The sequence below is a fragment of the Cryptotermes secundus genome, unplaced genomic scaffold, assembly GCF_002891405.2.
Source record: "Cryptotermes secundus unplaced genomic scaffold, Csec_1.0 scaffold286, whole genome shotgun sequence".
Taxonomy (NCBI): domain Eukaryota; kingdom Metazoa; phylum Arthropoda; class Insecta; order Blattodea; family Kalotermitidae; genus Cryptotermes; species Cryptotermes secundus.
Genome location: NW_019736399.1, coordinates 996933 through 1015910, shown reverse-complemented (window position 1 = coordinate 1015910; position 18978 = coordinate 996933). Strand labels below are relative to the sequence as shown.

At 40.7% G+C, this 18978-nt stretch overlaps 1 protein-coding gene across 1 annotated transcript; it reads left to right on the top strand.

Annotated features, from left to right (window-relative positions):
• Positions 1-574: 574 nt before the first annotated feature.
• Positions 575-18016, top strand: LOC111869856 (venom protease). The gene is made up of 7 exons (XM_023861689.2): positions 575-701; positions 8773-9000; positions 11062-11213; positions 12101-12210; positions 13993-14252; positions 15881-16053; positions 17509-18016. Exons 1-7 carry the CDS (start codon positions 641-643, stop codon positions 17674-17676), a joined length of 1152 nt encoding a protein of 383 aa, XP_023717457.1. The 5' UTR covers positions 575-640; the 3' UTR covers positions 17677-18016.
• Positions 18017-18978: the final 962 nt, after the last annotated feature.

Below are 18978 nucleotides of genomic sequence, written 5' to 3'. Positions count from 1 at the left end.
TTGGCTGATTTGACTTTGTACAATTTTTTTTTATTGTTAGTGGGGTGGGACTAAGTCCCTTGTACTGCGGCCACTTCTGGCCTATTGTACCAGCCCCAGATGATAGGTGAGGGTGATTGTGGAGCAATTGTTGGAATGAAGATTGGCAGGGGAAACCGAAGTACTCGGAGAAAACCTGCCCCAGCGCCACTTTGTCCACCACAAATCCCACTTTACCAGACCCGGGTTCGACCCCAGGCCGCCGCGGTGGGAAGCCAGCGACTAAGCGCTTGAGCTATGGCGCGGCCCTTGTACAATGTTAGGTGCGCGGATGTGCCATTCTCGGCTGCAAAGTTGAAGGCTGCTGTAATATTTCCTGACCGAAACGAACTGGAATCTGGTCCTAGGCGAATGAGAAAGCGGTGTGTACTTGTTCTCTTCTTCTATAAATCCGATTTTTACTTGAGAGTTTCCTCGTTTCTGTAGTTGGAGGAAATGGGATTCAGTAGCGCGGAAAATGATGCTACATCTTTGACGTCATCACGGACTTGCATGACGTCCGAGACAGGTTCTGTATATATTGTAGTTAGCATGACGACCAGCAGGTCAGTTCGTAAGGTGGTTTCATACGTGTGACACTTGGCAGAAGATTCGAAAGGAAATGTCGTCTTTTATCGCGTTCTTATTTCTAGCTACTTATATTTCTGCTCAACAATTTGAGGGTAAGTTATAAGCGAACGTTGGCTGTGTTGATTTCCTGACAGGTTATTAACCAATGTTATTTTACTTGTACGTTTAGTTCTCGCTATGACTTACACTAAGTGAACGCATGATGGAGAAGGTGTTTCTGCTCTTATATTTATGAAAGTTCACAAATAATTTCCATAAAATGTTTGTTTAGAATCTACATCCAACGATATAGGAAGAATTTAATTTGATTCATAACCATAATAAACAATCAATAATTTATACGAAGTCCAAATTGAAATTTACGAATTTTCTCTAAAGACATAAGTTAGGACATTTTGGATTAGCATGACAATTATGCTGAATTTGTTCTCCTTGTCGACATATTTTCAGTCAGAATTTAAGTTTATATGTTACTTAACGATGCTGTCAGTAGCTAGACTATGAAACGTCGAATGGTAGATGAATGATGAATTGTAAAGGATTTGGAAGGAAACTCTCGGGGCCTAATTTACGTATANATTATGACACTAAAATTTTCTTTCATTTAGTGTAACACTTCAAACGAAATTAAATTGAGAATGTAGGTAATGAGGTTAGTTGATTTGCATTTCATTTAATGACTCCAGTTGAACTATTTTTTTTTTCCTTGGCACTACAGCCTCAATGGGCCTAGGCCTACCTCCATGAACTCCGTTCACTTCGGTTTTTCTATATCTTACACATACGGTAGGACTCCTTGGGCGAGTGATCAGCTCGTCGCAAGGCCTCTACCTGTAGACAAACACAGAAAAACGCACACAAACATCCATGCCCTGAGTGGGATTCGAACCCACGATCCCGGCTTCCGAGCGAGCGAAGACAGTACATGCCTTAGGCCGCTCGGCTACCGTAACCGTCAGTGTATAAGAATAATATATAAGAACTCAGTTCGTACCTCACAGGAAACAGATTCGAACCCACGATCCCGGCTTCCGAGAGAGCGAAGACAGTGCATGCCTTAGACCGCTCGGCTACCGTGACCGGCATGTAAACCATTATAGTCATATCAGACTGTTCGGTAGGAATGTTTCAATTAATAATTACTGCACGTAATTACTGTGAAATAAAAGTAAGGTCATAAGCAAAGCGATATTATGATCGAGTGCTTTACGTCAAGGAGATGTAATAGCAGTCTTTGTTCAACCGGCAGTCTCAATGTCATGACTGCTGAGTTACACAACGTTTACCGGGCGCTCGGCTTTCATGTCCTGTTCTTTTTTATATCAGGATCCTTGTCTTGCACAGGTTTACACAACACTACACGTATGTGGCTTAGGAATTACAACCAAAAATCTCATAGTTCCTCGAAAGGGCCAACGATGAAAATTTATATTATTGATGTTCATTATACAGACGCGTTTCTTCGCTGTGTGGATGAGACGTTTCGGAGGTATACGTTACCTCTATCTTTCGAAGATAATGACACATCTATCTTCATGATAGACCTTGAAGAGAGAGGCAGAGTTTACTTAGAAAATTCCGTCAACATTGCGCAAGCGCAAGCGGCGTAAAGAACCAAGAATGGAATTAATATCGATAATGAATGACCGCCAAAGCCTTAAATCAGTTATCTGTACAATTTCCGTCCATATTTACGAATTCTCTTTGTTTGCGCCACGTGCTTTGTTAAGACATGGATTATGACACTAAAATTTTCTTTCATTTAGTGTAACACTTCAAACGAAATTAAATTGAGAATGTAGGTAATGAGGTTAGTTGATTTGCATTTCATTTAATGACTCCAGTTGAACTATTTTTTTTTTCCTTGGCACTACAGCCCCAGTGGGCCTAGGCCTACCTCCATGAACTTCTCCGTTCAGTTCGGTTTTTCTAGATCTTACACATACGGTAGGACTCCTTGAGCGAGTGATCAGCTCGTCGCAGGGCCTCTACCTGTACACAAACACAGAAAAACGCACACAAACATCCATGGCCTGAGTAGGATTCAAACCCACGATCCCGGCTTCCAAGCGCGCGAAGACAGTGCATGCCTTAGACCGCTCGGCTACCGTGACCGGCCCAGTTGAACTATAGTTATATTTAATTTCAAACGTTATAATACGGTAGAGGTGAACCCCAACTTATGAATGTAATATTCTTTTAAATGTGTTTGTAACTTGGATGTCCGTAAGTTGAATTTATTTTTTTTTTCATAAGATATATCGTTGTGGACACTCGGTAGTGTAGCTGGTTGAAGTACTATGCTGCAAGCCGGAAGGTCGCGGGTTCGAGTCCCGATGAGGTAGTTTTTTTTTTATTTACCTAATCCTTCCAGTCGCACTATGGCCCTGGGGTTGTCTCAGCCTCTAACAGAAATGAGCAACAGGAANTGCGGCGGGGGGCTGTGTGACCAGTGAAAAGAAAATAGGAACGAGAGTCTTTCTGGGGGGGGGGGGGGGTAAAGGGCGACCGGTGCGTAAGGCTGACAAACTTACCGCCATCTGTGAGCCGATTGTGTAGAGAAAATGTGGAAGGCTCGACGTCTCACAACCCTATGGGCCTTCACGGCCTGTTACAGGGATAGTTTTTAAAATTTATCATTAAATTTATTAATGCTAATTTGTTGAAATGCTCGTAAGAACAGGGTTCTGGGTTCTTTAAATGAATTATTAGTCTGTTCAACATACTTAAATACGAATTATTCGTTTCTTGAAAGTTCGTAAGTAGAGGCTCACCTGTAGTTGTGTAAGATGGAATGAGAAGAATTTGTTTACTTAACTACGCTATTCAAACTGCACGATTTATTTGTTTGTTTACGGTTTATTGTAAATTCCATGGAGACCTGAGGTTCTCAAGGCCGTTCGGTCGTGAATATTCAGACTACGGACTTCTGAGTTGTGTTCTGAGATGTGATGCCATACGATTTGGTCAGTATATTCCTAAGGTTCGGAGGAACATCCTGCATCCATGTTCAGAGTTGGGGGAGAATTCTTTTCCACACAGAAGATGGGGGCCACATGTTCCTTTTCTAACCTCTCTACTTAAATACACTGGGTCATGCTCCAAAAGACTGTAATCCAAGAAGTGCATTAGAAAATACGTAACTGACTCCATGGAGATGAGCTCTTCTTGAGAAGCCGCTAGTCCTTAACTACTGAAGAATTTTCCAAAATTTTATGGATCTCAAAGGTTCACTTCCGTGTTTACGAGAGCCCTCCGCTGGTCCCTACCTGAGCCACATGAGTCCAGCCCATACTACCCCATCATATATCTCTAAGATCTATTTTAATGTTATCCACACACCTACATCTTGGTCTTCAGAGTGGTCTCTTTCCTTCTGGCTCTCCCAAAAATATCCTATATGTATTCCTATTCGCCCCCATTCGTGCTACATGCCCTGCCCATCTCATCCTCCTTGATTTGATCATTCTAATTATACTTGGAGAAGAGTACAAGTTATGAAGCTCCTCATTATGCAGTTTTCTCCAACCTCCCGTCACTTCATCTTTCTTCGGTCCAAATATTCCTCTGAGCATCTTGTTTCCAAACACATTCAGTCTATGTTCCTCTCTTAATGTCAGAGACCAAGTTTAACACACATACAAAACAGCAGGAAAAATAAAAAATATTTAATTTATATGAATGTGAGCTCTAATTTTTAATGAAAGCCAATAAAAATTAAAGTTGCAGTAGGAAATTTATCCTGCACTGTGTGTGTAATAGTAGTGAGATAGATTCGTTACTAATTTTCTGCGTAAACGTCAGATCCTTCGGCAGTAACTAACGCGTCCAGACTTCAGAGTTATTCTAACGTAGTATTCATGTCTTATACGCCACAATGGACAACGGGTGTGAGGAGATTTTCATAAAGGATCGTGAACAAAATCTGAAGATATAAAAATGGCAAAAATGAAGTTCAGTGGTTGATTTTTTGGGCATTATCCATCGTCCTATTTATAGTCAAAGCGACATTTTGTAGACAGGATTTCGTCTTCGTCCTCATCTGGGTCCAATCAATGGAGATAGTCACTATCTCTGGAGATAAAGGCCAGTTCTATTGATTGCATTTAACTGAGGTTTGTTAATAGCAATAAAATCAATGATTTTAATAATATACCACAGTAACAAAATTTTAGTTCTTATTCATATAAAGTTTTTTTATTTAACTCCAATAATTATATCTATCTCTGGAGATAAAGGCCAGTTCTATCGATTGCATTTAATTTAGGTTTGTTAATGGCAATAAAATCAATGATTTTAATAATATACCACAGTAACAACATTTTAGTTCTTATTCATATAAAGTTTTTTTTATTTAACTCCAATAATTATACAATCTATCCATTAAATGTGGATAATAAGTACATTTTATGGTTAATTTACGTATAGCAAAAGGAAAGAGAGTACTTGACGTGGTGAGCATATTCCAATGAACATGCTCAATACTTATTTTAACTGCTTAGTAATCTGCAGTTAAGTGTTGTATTATTTGAATCTGGTGGGCAAATCTGATGGTTTAAATCTGTTTAGCCTCCTGATTTCCCCTTCGTCGTCGAGCAGTTTTTGTGCCAAGTCGTTCGGATGGCCCTGGAGTCTGATTTTATACTTTTTGCTGTTTTTTTTTATTTCCTCTCGTACTGTTGGTACATCTAGGTCCTTGTGTAGTACCGTGTTCGGCACATACCACGGTGCCTTAACTATTATTCATCTATATAAAGTTGTGTAGAACATACTTAAGTAGGTATATAAAAATATATATTCTGTTCGGTAAAGTCATTATATAGAAAAATATTTTTAATTTTGAATATTAAAAATAAACATTCATGCATTCACACTAACCGTCCTTTGAAAGTATCAGATGACGTTACGGTTGAAGTTATCAAGTCCACATAATGGCCACCAAATTCTGCGCATTTGAATCCGTTACATTACCATGTCTGGAACGAATTTAAACGGTTAGCATATAAAAACCAGAGAGACACGTTTCCGCCCATGAAGTTACTGCAAAAAATTGTTGAAGATGTGTGGTCTGACGTACCACAAGATGGACGTTCACTCAACCGTCGACCAATAGAAATGACAGATTCAAACCTCGATGCAAGGAAACCGAGGCCATATTCGATATAGAGTTCGATAAAGAAAATGTGGTTTAATTGAAAACGTATGCCAACTTTTATCGGCCAAAATAGAATTTTTTTTGTATAACGAAGCAATCAAATTAATTTTTATATACATCGTTAGGTATGTAAGATTTGAGATTTTAACGATGGTGACTATGAAGAATGCCGTCTTCTGGGAAGTGACGTCGTGTTGATCTTGTGTAAACCGACGTTTCGGAGGAACGTATCACCTCCATCTTCAGGGTAGAAAAATCCGAGAGCGAGTAACCAGCATGAGCAAGTGGCTGCAGACTGAGCTCGCGGTTTTTTCTACCCTGAAGATAGAGGCGATACGTTCCCCCGAAATGTCGGATCACACAAGATCTACACGGCGCCACATCCCAGAAAACCGCATTTTTCAGATCAGTCCAGTTCACACCAAGCCATTCTGTCAAAGATTCATTTTATATTGTCCACCCACCTACATCTTGGTCTTCCTAGTTGTCTCTTTCCTTTTGACTTCGCCACCAATATCCTATATGCATTTCTTTTCGCCCGCATTCGTGCTACATGTCCCGCCCATCTAATTTTCTGTAACTTGATCATTCTAATTATAAAATTCTACCAGATCACACGGCGTCATATCATAAATATCATCTGTATATTGTAAATATAAACTTTACCGCATCAGCTCGAACAAAAGTCTAGATTTTTTTGAGCACTCTTTCTTAGAAAGCGGGGTCGCCTTCATTTCAGGTCATTAAGAATAGATATATAAAGAAAATAATTATGATGAAATATAATTGCTAATTCTAATGATATTAACGAAAATATTTATAATTATATTTAAGGTATTAAATTTTTTAATTTATTGCTTCTTTAAATTATAATTTTACTTACTTCTGCTTACAACCCTCAGGACAAAATTACATATTCAATTTTATCAAAATATTTTTTTTTTTCTGATTTGTTCATTTCAAAACAGGAAATCGCCTTATATTAAGGCTTTTCGGTTATTCAGATTCGTTTAAGTCGGGCGTAATAACTTAAACATGTGTACGGAGGGACAGACATGGCCTCCCGATTATGTGCTTACGTCATGAGCATCTTGGAAAGAAAACAGATTACACGAAGCTGCAGGCAGGCGTATTGACATGCGATCTTCAGTGACCAGTGTTTCCTGCTCTGCTGTTTCGACATGCGTGCGTCCTCGTAAGATGACTCATTAAACAGATACAGCAACTCGATGTGTCATAGATTCAAATGAAACAATTTAAATTAAAGATTGCTTAGTCTGCAAGAATTTGTACGAGTGTATCTAGAAGTTTGTCAATAGCACATACGGAATCCTTTAAGACAGCAATTTTCAAATACGTGGTATATTATAAATGTTGTGGTCTAGTATTTATTTTTGTTTGACTGAAACACACAGAGTGTTATTTTATCATCGGATACTTGAAATTTTCAATAACTTCGTTGATATTTAATCAGGAAGCCTTCAACATTTTCCTGACATTGGTTCCCATTGTTATTTGTCAAACTGGTTGAACAGAACGAGTTTGGCAGGGGGTATAAAGCTAGAGCCGTTTTCAAGGGATGCTCTGTTCAGATCTCGCCCTGGACATAATATATTCTGAATGAAACTTTTTGTTATTTTTCTCATTTTGTCCAAGAAAATGTCGGGATAGTGTGTCTATCAGGACACAATTGCTTCCTTCCAAGTCCTTTACAATTCTCCAGTCATCCTGTTATACGTCACTATAAAATACAGCTACTGAGAACACCGTTAAACAACCCAGGATAGAATGAAAACAAGGAAGAAAGAAAGACCCCACAGCAAACAGCTGCCCGAATACTGCTCCAGGCGAGAAATTCTGCAGCCCTCCAATTAACTTTATCAATACTTCGTCACAGTTAATAACATGAAATTCTCAAACACTGTGAAGAAATCAGCNTTGGTTTCCTTGGACTGTGAGGCCGCCCACCTGTCTTCTCCCCCATTCGATATTCTTTATGTGTTTCTCTCTTCCATTTACTTATTTATTTATTTATCTGATAGGGTGTTTGATTCGCTTACAATCCAACCTCATCAAGCAATATTGAAAAGATACACAATGCATGTTTTATGAAGCCTTACTAACTAAGCTTCTCCGGCCGAGCAATAGCTCAAGCGGTTAGTCGCTGGCTTCCCACCGCGGCGCCTCGGGTTGCATCCCGGGCCTGTTCAAGTGGGATTTGTGGTGGACAAAGTGGCTCTGGGGAGGGTTTTCTCCGAGTACTTCGGTTTCCCCTGCCAATCTTCATTCCAATAAATTCTCCATCATCATAATCACCCGGGGCAGGTGTAATAGGCCAATCAGTGGCCGCCGTGCCGAGTGGACCCAACTGGACTCCATCCCCCACTAAGCGAATAAAAAAAACCAAGCTTCTCGTGAAAATAACAATACCTGAAGACAGAACCACCTATCGGCAGAGACAGTACCACCAGCAACCAGCATGTGAAGCATTACTGGAGCCGTATGTTACTACAATCTCAAGAATCATAATTACCATTTTTTTTCCTTGGCACTACGGCCCCAGTGGGCCTAGGCCTACCTCCATGAGCTTCTCCGTTCACTTCGGTTTTTCTAGATCTTACACCTTCCGTAGGACTCCTTGGGCGGGTGATCAGCTCGTCGCAAGGCCTCTACATGTAGACAGACACGGAAAAACGACACACACAAACTGAACATCCATGCCCTGAGTGGGATTCGAACCCACGATCCCGGTTTCCAAGCGAGCTAAGACAGTACATGCCTTAGACCGCTCGGCTACCGTGACCAGCAATTACCATTTTACTGTATAGATTTATTTATTGAAATCTCTTTGCTTTCTTCCTGAATGAGTTCTTCAGGGTCTGAATAATTTACAAGGACAAGGAAGAATGCAGCAGGAAATAGTCTGGAAGGGAAGTGTGAGTGTGCAATTTGTGAGACGTGTTTAAACTGTCGGTTGTTGAAATTAATTAAATTTGGTTTGTTTACAGGTGATACTTGCACCACTCACGATAGGTCTGAAGGTGTCTGTAAAAATATAGAAAAATGCCAGGCAGCCAAGGATGAAATTAGGAAGGGAAATCTACCTTCGATATGCGGGTTCGATGCACGAGTTCCGATAGTCTGTTGTCCCGCACCGCGGTCAACTACACTACGGCCAACTCGCCCTGCGCCAACTGCATCAGTGATACCAACCGAACAGAGCAAGAGCAAGCAGAGTGAGTAGCTCTTGGCAACAAAACATGGCACCTAGTTTGTAGTTTTCTGGGTTATGTCACCATGTAATCTACTTATAGCAAAATTCTTTTATTGGTTTGTATAAAATTATAAAATTGCATGCTGCTCGCTACATGCTTCATGCTCGTTATTAGCTTGGCTTATATTTCGACCCTGAAGGTGGAGGCGACATATTCGTCCAAAACATACGTTTTCTTTAATCGGACTACATGGCTTATAGGATTGAAGAACGGCGTCTTCTGGGATGTGACGCCGTGTAGATCTACCCTGCAGCCACCTGCTCACGTTGGTTTCTCGCTCGCGGATTTGTCTACCATGAAGATGGAGATGATACGTTCCTCCGAAACGTCGTTTCATACAGATATACACGGCGCCATATCCCAGAAGACGACATTGTTCATATTCACCGCAGTGAAAACCTCAAATTTTATATATTTAGGATTATTGAGTTTTTGGTCTTCGTCCTCCATCGTCTGGTATTCTAAGTACACAAAGTTTCGGAGACTGAGTCTGTTTCCATCCTCAGGTAAAAGGATTGGAGGCACCTGCCCTGTTGGGTCCGTTACAAAGTGCTCACCTCAATTCATATGCTAAGCTCTGTGAAAAATGTAAATCCCATATGGAATCTAACCTTTATTCCATTCATAGGGAAGGAGAAGCAATGAATAATTATACGTTTCAAACACGTTTGGTTAAGGTTCCTAGCGATATAATCGAACTAGACGGGTTCAGGGCAGTGTACCGGATTTTTCTTGGGTACCCACACGCCCTCATGACACGTCTCTTCAACGTAGACGGCACCAAATAAAAATTATAAAAGAACTGTTCTTAAAGCATTTGTTGCTTTCTTTAAAATAGAAAGATTTCATTTAATAACGCAACGTTATTTTGACATGACGCCCGAAAGCAGAAATAAAAAAAATTAAGAGTATTTGTGTTAATGGTTTTACATACAGTAGTTATATGATGACTCTTTTTTTCCTTAGGCCCTACAGCCCCAATTTTGGCTTTGTCCTACCTCCATTACTCTCCGTTTCACTTCGGTTTACTATGTCTTAGACATTCGGTAGAATTCCTTGGGCGGGTGATCAGCTCGTCGCAAGGCATCTCTACCTGTACATACACACACACACACACACCAAACATCCATGTCCTGAGTGGGATTCGAACCCACGATCCCGGCTTCCGAGCGATTGAAGACAGTGCATGCCTTAGGCCGCTCGGCTACCGTGACCGGCTTGATGACTTATTTTTTTTTCCTTGGCACTACGGCCCCAGTGGGCCTAGGGCTACCTCAATGAAATTCTCCGTTCACTTCGGTTTTTCTAGATCTTAGACACACGGTAGGACTCCTTGGGCGGGTGATCAGCTCGTCGCAAGGCATCTCTACCTGTACATACACACACACACACACCAAACATCCATGTCCTGAGTGGGATTCGAACCCACGATCCCGGCTTCCGCGCGAGTGAAGACAGTACATGCCTTAGACCGCTCGGCTACCGTGACCGGCTTGATGACTTTATAGTATAGGTAAAATTGTCCCTGTGTTTAATTAGAAGATGTACAGGGTGGGGTGGGGGTGGAATTATGGGTCCACCATTTTTGACCACGGCACTGAATGAAAGTAAACAGTCAGCTTTATGCTCCATGTAATGACCTGAAGTAGAAGTTTTAATCCAATTTAAGTGTGTTCGTTTCGTTAGCTCTCTGCCGTTCAATTCTGAATTTAAGAATGTAAGGCTGTCATTATGCAACAAGCAGAACAGTCTCACGTCACGGTCCATGCCAATATGGCGTGCCAAAACGCCGTGGCATTTTTATTTTTAGGAATACATTCTTGGGCACATTTAGTGGTCGAGATGAGCTCTCTCTAACTGGTCTGACGGAGGAGTATCTTCTCCAAAATTACAGAAGACGATGTGAATGGATTTAATTTCTGAAAATTTGTGTTCATGAACTATATCATTGGAAATGGATGAAGTTCGCCATTGCGTTCTTCTGTTGAGAATACGTGTACTTATTGCGAATTGTTTTTACAGAGTGTAAGGAGTACTCGTCTCTAGTTTATGTTAAAGAGGGCGCGACGGTCCTAATACCGGATTTTGAACCGGAAAAAGTGTCACAGTGTGTGGATGGCAAGAAACTCATTATTGGGGGTGTTGAGGCTGAACCAATGGAGTTTCCCCACGTGGTAAGTTACTGGTAAATAGGATAATGCGTAAGGAACAAGTCTAGGAACCAGGGTATGGCATAATTATGTTGGCAAAGTATGAAGAATTTCCTGTAATTTTATTTGAATTTCCCACAGACGTAGCAATAGAGGAAGTGTGTTGAAAGTAGAATCAAGTAACGTTCTAATGATGACGTAACCTTCAACGTCACTAACTGATTGACGCAACCTCTTTCTCATAATGGATAGAGTTAAACTAAAATGTATTTTGGTAGTTATACCTCCTTTAAAATTAGGTCAACATAATATTGTATTAACACATGATGGTAATTTTATGTCTGGCCATATTTCAATTGTTTCATCTTCAAATGTGCTCATGTCAGATTTGGTACTTGTTAAATAAACCAAATTTTAGAGATTATAATCAATTTAGTTCGAAGACAGAAATTTCTAACATTTCTCGAAGTATTTAGAAAATTATTGAAAATATATTTATAAATAAATTAAAGCATTAAAATATCTTAAAATACATACAGACGTAAATTGTGACTACATATGTGACATAGCTCATACGTGTGCAGCTTCCCATTGCCAATCACAGTGGCCGCTAGTTCTAAGACATGAACTGCCTTCGTCCGCTCGAACATTGGGGTCGCGGGTTCGAATCCCACTCAAGACATGGATGTCTGTGTACATTTATATTGTGTTTGTGTTCTTCTGTGTGGAGGTAGCGACCATGCGATGGGCTGATCCCCCATCCAAGGAGTTCTACCAACTGTGTATAGATTAAGAAACTGAAAAAGCTGCCAAGATCCACAAGGGCTGTATAGCCATGGATAGAGTTTCACATTGCTTACAAAATGAAGACTTCGAAGACGGTGCTTAAATCCTCCTATTCGCTGTTCCAGGCCGCGGTAGGTTATGGTGAAAGGAGCCAGATCAACTGGGCGTGTGGTGGAAGTCTCATCAGTGAGAAGTTCATCCTCACAGCTGCGCACTGCCTCTCCTCACGCGATTGGTCAGTAGTTTGCACCAAAAACCAGCTCATGAGGTCAAAAATGGTCCTTGTTTAGAAAAACAAGTTTGGAATGCACATTAATGCGAACACTGTTGGAGAGTTCACTACATTTCCTTGTTATTATCTCTAAAACCGCAAAGACTTACTGAAAATGTTTATTGAATATAAACATCGTGTCATATTTCAATAATTTTTGTCTCTTTCTGTGTTAATTATTTGATTTCAAGATGCGTGCAGAAACGCATGTAGAATTTCACATAAATTATCCGTAATTATTTTCCGATTTAATCTAAAATTGGATGATTTAATGAAACTCCAATATAAAATTTTATAAAATCCCTTCAAAGATCCTCAAATTGTTACATACAGATAGGCAGACAGAGAGAGACAGCGAAGTTAATATGAGGGTTCTTGCATAATTCCCTTGTTATCCACCCCCCCCCAAAAGTGACACATTTTAATAATATGTGTTTGTAATTTATCTCCATGCAATAGTTGACGTGCTTAGCTCCAAGGTTAATTAATTACCCTTATAAAGACCGCCTCTGTGGTCTAGTAGTCAGAGTTCCTGACTACAGATTTAGAGGTCCTGGGTTCTATTTCCGGCGCTACCAGATATTCTGAGAAGTAGTGGGTCTGGAAGGAGGTCCACTCAGCCTCGTGAGGATAATTGAGGAGCTACTTGAATGGAAAAGTAACGACTCCGGTCTAGAAAACCGAGGTTAACGGCCGTGGGGATTCGTTGGGCTGACCACGCGACACCCTCCATCCGCTAAAGTTGGCACTAACGTCGCCGACAAGTGGCGGTCGCTCAGTCTTTATAGTTCGCTTGAGGACTACAGGTCACGGAGTTTATAAAAACCCATATAATATTTTGGCCGATAAGCATGCAATTGTACATTCTGCGAAGCAATAAATATGATTTTAACAGCATTTAAATACTTTTCGAATATCTGTCACTACACAAATTTTCAGAGATCCACGTTAAGTGACGTTAATATCGATTCCACCTCGGAGTTATTATGTCGGTGTTATGGGCGGCAAGAAATACAAAGTGTAAAGGTAGAGTGGCCTCTGATGAAAGCGCATGTTTCTTGTCGGATGTCTTGGACGGCTCTGAAACACGCTGAAGTTCGGAATTTTAAGGTTAAAGAGTGCGCAACAGGTACAGTCATGCATGCGATGTCTCATTCATACATCTCTGCCGCTAGGTAATCTCATTCATGTGTTTGTACAGGGGCAGCCAGATGATCTCTTTCTCATGTTTCTACACTGGGCGCTAGATTATCTCATTTGTGTTTCTACAGACACCATGAGATGATCTCATTCAGGTGTTTCTACAAGCACCATTACATGATCTGTTGATGTGCTTCTACAGGAAGAGTTAGAGGATTTAATTCGCACGTTTCTACAGGGTCACTTTATGATCTCATTAATGTTTCTGCAGGGTCACGATATGATCTCATTAATGTTTCTGCAGTGTCATGATATGATCCCATTAGTTTTTCTTGAAGGTCACGATATGATCTCATTAATGTTTCTGCAGGGTCACGATATGATCTCATTAATATTTCTGCAGGGTCACAATATGATCTCATTAATTTTTCTTGAAGGGCACGATATGATCTCATTAATGTTTCTTGAAGGTCACGATATGATCTCATTAATATTTCTGCAGGGTCACAGTATGCTCTCATTATTGTTTCTGCAGGATCACGATATGGTCTCATTCGCTTGTTTCCACAGGAAACACTAAATGTTCTCTTTCACGTGTTTCTGAAGGGGTTTGGCGAAGTGGGTTCGTCTCGGTGATCTGAACCTTAAGACAACAAATGACAATACAAGAACTCAGGATTTTTCGGTATCCAGAATATTCCGACACCCAGAATACTCTTCTCCGGCTCATTACAACGACATTGGCCTGTTGCAACTTGACAGGGATGTCAAATTCGACGGATACGTACGCCCAGCGTGTCTTCACGTGGAGCAAGATGTCCCCACTAAGCAACCGGAGGCCATCGGTTGGGGTCTCACAGATTGGAGTGAGTAGACAGTTACTGCCTATGACTAAGGAGTGCATATATAACATGTAAAGAGGGTGAACAGATGGCGGCCTCCTATTGTCCCTCATCTGTGGAAGTTCCCAAAGTTGTGTCCCATGGTTCAACTTTGTTTCTGAAAATATGGAATCACCGACTTATGATACTGCAGCCTACGGGGTGATCTTCTAGGTAAAGATAACATGTAGTTGTTAGGCATGTACCCGGGGAATACACTGCCTCCTTCTTCGTGGTAGATAATTGTAGGTGTTTTCCAAAGTTTCGGAGAAACATGTTGCCTCCATATTCAAGGCAAACAATGTCATAACCCATAAGATCATAAGATCACAATATAGATAACTTATACACTTTATCTTGAAAAATACTTAATAAATATATACAATTTCATCCGATTCTGGCTACTTGACGATATCCTTAACACCTTTACGGAAAAATCTGTAAAATTTTGAAAACATTTATTCGTGAACTTAGATTTCTTTTTGTACAATTATTTTATTTAGGAAGAATAAAATAGTATACCACTTCATTAAATATATTGAGAGTAATTAGGAAAGTGAGTGGTGATTGTCATAAGTGGAATTTAGAATTTCACAGATCTATTGACCGACACGCCGACTACACCTGTCCACGTTTATACCAAATTGTTACACATCTTGAGCAAAGTACTGCAGTTTCATCCTCACGTGGGACTCTGGGACTCTGCATATTTTGGGACAGACAGCGCTGTGAGTCTGCTAATGACAATGAGACAACGGCAAATATTTCAGTGTATTCCTTATTTAAATTTTAGGAGTTATCTTGTATGAAGTACTTAAAATTAATGCATAGTTGGAAGGTCGCATATCTTGCCTCATATGGAATTGAACGATTTCCACAAAGACTTTAGACTTCGTCACGTAAATTTAATTTTGAGTAACATCCGTTAAATTTAATCAATATTTTAAATTTAAGAAAGTAAAAATTTTATATAAAACGGTTTATAGTATAGAAATTAGTATATAATAAATTATATAATTCTGTTTAAAATGAACACATCTTTATTTTGACTCTTCGTATAGTGAATATAAGTATAAATAGACTGAGCAAGTCAAGGAGGATGAGATTAGAAAGGCATGTAGCAAGCGTGAGGCGAAAAGAATGCATGTATGAATTTGGTGGGAAATCCAGAAGGAAAGAGACCACTAGGAAGATCTACACCCACATGGTGTGATAATATTAAAATGGGGTGGTATGGACTGGATTGATGTGGCTGAGGAAAGGGGTCAGTTGCGAACTGTCGTGAACACGGAAATGAACCTTTGGGTTCCGTAAAGTTTTGGGAAATTCGTGAGTAGTTAAGTGTCTGGTAGCTTCTCAAGAAGGGCTCAAGGCCATGGAGTTAGTATAATGAATGAATACGCAAGATTCAAGTAAAAGTGCTTTCTTGCACTATGTAGTGTGATAGTAGTAGTTGCAGCAATGAAATTGAAACTGGTATAAATGATTATCAAGGCCTATTAAGTATAACGGATTGGAAACCTACTCATGTGTTAAATATATTTACTTCAAATCTGATAATGTGAAAACTGATCGACTTTACCTAATATTCCGATTTCGTCTTTCTCTTCTAGTTGGTGCGAAAGGGAGTGATATGTTGCTGAAAGTTGGTCTTAACTTCGTCAATCCCGAGATCTGTAACGACACATTCAGCCCCATGATAGGGGGCAGGAAACTGAGAGTTGGGATCACAGATGAAAGCATGTTGTGTGTGGGGAACCTCGACGGTGGCAAAGACACCTGCAAGGTGAGCTGAATATTGTCTCGCTGGTCCCTCGACGCCTCAACGCCTCAACCACCAACACCAACGAGAATGGCAACACTAACACAGACACCAACGGCAATACCTTACGCAACACCAATACCAACACCAACACCAACACCAACGACAATGGCAACACCAATACCAACACCAACACCAATGACATCGCCAACGCCAATGGCAACACCAACACAACATAACGACAGTATCAACATCAGTCTCAGTATCACAGCCAAATTGAGAAAGATGGCCTAGTCATAAGGCTTCTATCTTACACTGGGGAGGTGTTCGGTTCGAATACCAGCAGGGACATCGATTCTCCTGACTGAGGGTCCTGGAGGTTGGTTCCCCCAGACAAATGTCAGGCTATGTCTTCATTTAGACCACGATTGCTTCCTGCCAAATCCCTTCCAATACTTCTTCTTCCTTCTGTATTAGGCCAGAAATAATATGGTACTATGGATGTTGTTGATAGTCGGTAGAACTCCTTGGACGGGCGATCAGCCCGTCGCAAGACCGCCACCTACACACAGAACAACACAAACACAGAATAAACACAAACAGACAACCATGCTATGAGTGGGATTCGGACTCACGATCCAAGTGTTTGAGCGGGCCTTAGGCCGCTTGGACACCGTGAGCGACCACTTTCCAAATCGTCCTGCTATATTCTGAGCTACTGGCATCGTTGCTAAATGAACCATAAGAGAACATGCATAACCACCAATAGCGACACCAGAAACCAACACAATCTCTGCCATGGCCACTTCTTTACTACCAGTAGCACTATTGAGATTACAATCACCACAGCTGCTCCCGCAGATACTGGTCTACAGGTAAGGCTATGAGCCTGTATTCGGAGGAACTCCCTTGGAGTCTCTTCTGGGTCATCGGCTGTCCTGATTGAGGTTTCGGTGATTCTCTTCAGTCTCTCCAGGCAAATACCGAAGTAGAAAATCGTTTAGGCTACTACGCTTCATTCCTAGTTCCTTCCAATATACTATACATCAGAATATGGCGGTTAGTATGCGAATGTATATAGAAATTCAAGGAAATATATGTTTTGCTATTAGTGTTATTACACCTATGATGCCATATTGGTTTTGTAACAGTACGTTTTATCTGTAACTCGTATATGCCTAAATAACGTACAGGGTTGTGTTCCTTAGGTACAGAATTTTTCATGTCATATTAGGATAAGTGACGTCATAATATATTTAAAGACACATAACGTTTGTACTTCGCTCCTGTAGGTTATATATTTCCAGTCTTCTCTGTCAAAAGAAAACTCCGTGGCTTTAGTCCGCAAGCGAACTATACTTCTCTTGTCGTTGAAGTTAGTGCCAACTTTAAGTCTTCTCTGTCACAGCCAGAAAATGAAGATGACTACAGCGACGCTGACTCAGATGATGATGATGATGATTGATCTTACTTTTGCAGGGTGACTCGGGAGGTCCCCTTCACGTCCGGATGGCCGAACCATACTGCATGTTCGATATAGTGGGAATCACGTCCTTTGGGAGTATTTGTGGTTCCAAGAATTCTCCGGCTATCTACACCAGAGTGTCCCGGTTCGTGCCCTGGATTGAGAGTATCGTGTGGAGTTAGTACTGTCTTTCCTTCAACACCATTGACTCATGCCTCTCAATAGTTATGTAAACATCGAACCTTCAGAGAAGGGCACTGCCCTAAACCGACCATTCGACAGGATGTCCAGGCCATTTCTGTGTATACCGCGTTATTAATTTTAATATAAACATGAAGCTTAATCCAATAATTCATATAAATTTCATTCTTTAAGTTTACAAGGATTCTATAGATTCTGTATTCGTGAGATCTGAAAATATTCTCTATTTATATCATATTAAGGGTAGCGCCATAGCTCAAACGGTTAGTCGCTGGCTTCCCACCACGGCGGCCCGGGTTCTATCCCGGGTCTGGTCAAGTGGGATTTGTGGTGGACAAAGTGGCGTTGGGGCAGGTTTTCTCAGAGTACGTCGGTTTCTCCTGCCAATCTTCATTCCACCAATTGCTCCACAATCACCCTCACCTACCATCTGGGGCTGGTACAATAGGCCTGAAGTGGCCGCAGTACAAATCCCACTAGCAATAAAAAATTATATATCATATTATCTGAAATGAAACACTTAACAATAAAATTCATTAGTTTTAATAGCTAATATATTTTACGCTATACATTAAATTTATGTAAATTTATAATTGATGTATGTACACTTTGGTATAAGGGAAACTGAAAGCTTATGCTTTCGTTATGTAATTAAATAGTATTATAATATATTATAGTGGATTAGTCAGCATCGTGAGGATAATTGAGGAGCTATTTCAAGGAAATAGCGGATCCGGTCTAGAAAACCGAAATTAACGGCCGTGGGGATCCGTTGCGCTGAACACGCGACACCCTCTATCCGCAAAAGTTGGCGTTAACTACGCCGACAAGGAAGGGTCGCTCTGTCGGTATAGTTCGCTTGCGGACTACAGGCCATGGGAGTCTTGTCATGGATTAAATTTGGGGCTGGATTTAATTGGGCAGCGAACTGGGTCGAGTTCTGCACAGAACTGAAATGTAACCCACATATTTTATTGGGACGTTTGCCTATCTAAAATCACGAAAAGTTAATATTACTTTTAAATATAAGGAATAGGGGGACACGCGGTAGCGTAGTTGGTTGAGGCACTATGCTGCAAGCCGGAAGGTCGCGGGTTCGAGTCCAGATGAGGTCATTGGATTTTTTCAATTGACCTAATCCTTCCAGCCGCACTGGGCGCTAGGGTCGACTCAGCCTCTAACAGAAATAATTACCAGGAATTAATTAAATAATTTTCCTGGGGAGTGAAGCGCGGCCAGCGCGTAAGGCTGACAATCTTACCGTCATCTTTGAGCCGATTGTC

What these genes read in the sequence shown, in the direction of transcription:
- LOC111869856 (XM_023861689.2), top strand. Translation starts at nt 641, where the DNA reads ATGTCGTCTTTTATCGCGTTCTTATTTCTAGCTACTTATATTTCTGCT. An exon ending in TTCTGCTCAACAATTTGAGG is followed by an intron (nt 702 to 8,772) that starts GTAAGTTATAAG and finishes GTTTGTTTACAG; the next exon opens with GTGATACTTGCACCACTCAC. An exon ending in TGCCTCTCCTCACGCGATTG is followed by an intron (nt 12,211 to 13,992) that starts GTCAGTAGTTTG and finishes GTGTTTCTGAAG; the next exon opens with GGGTTTGGCGAAGTGGGTTC.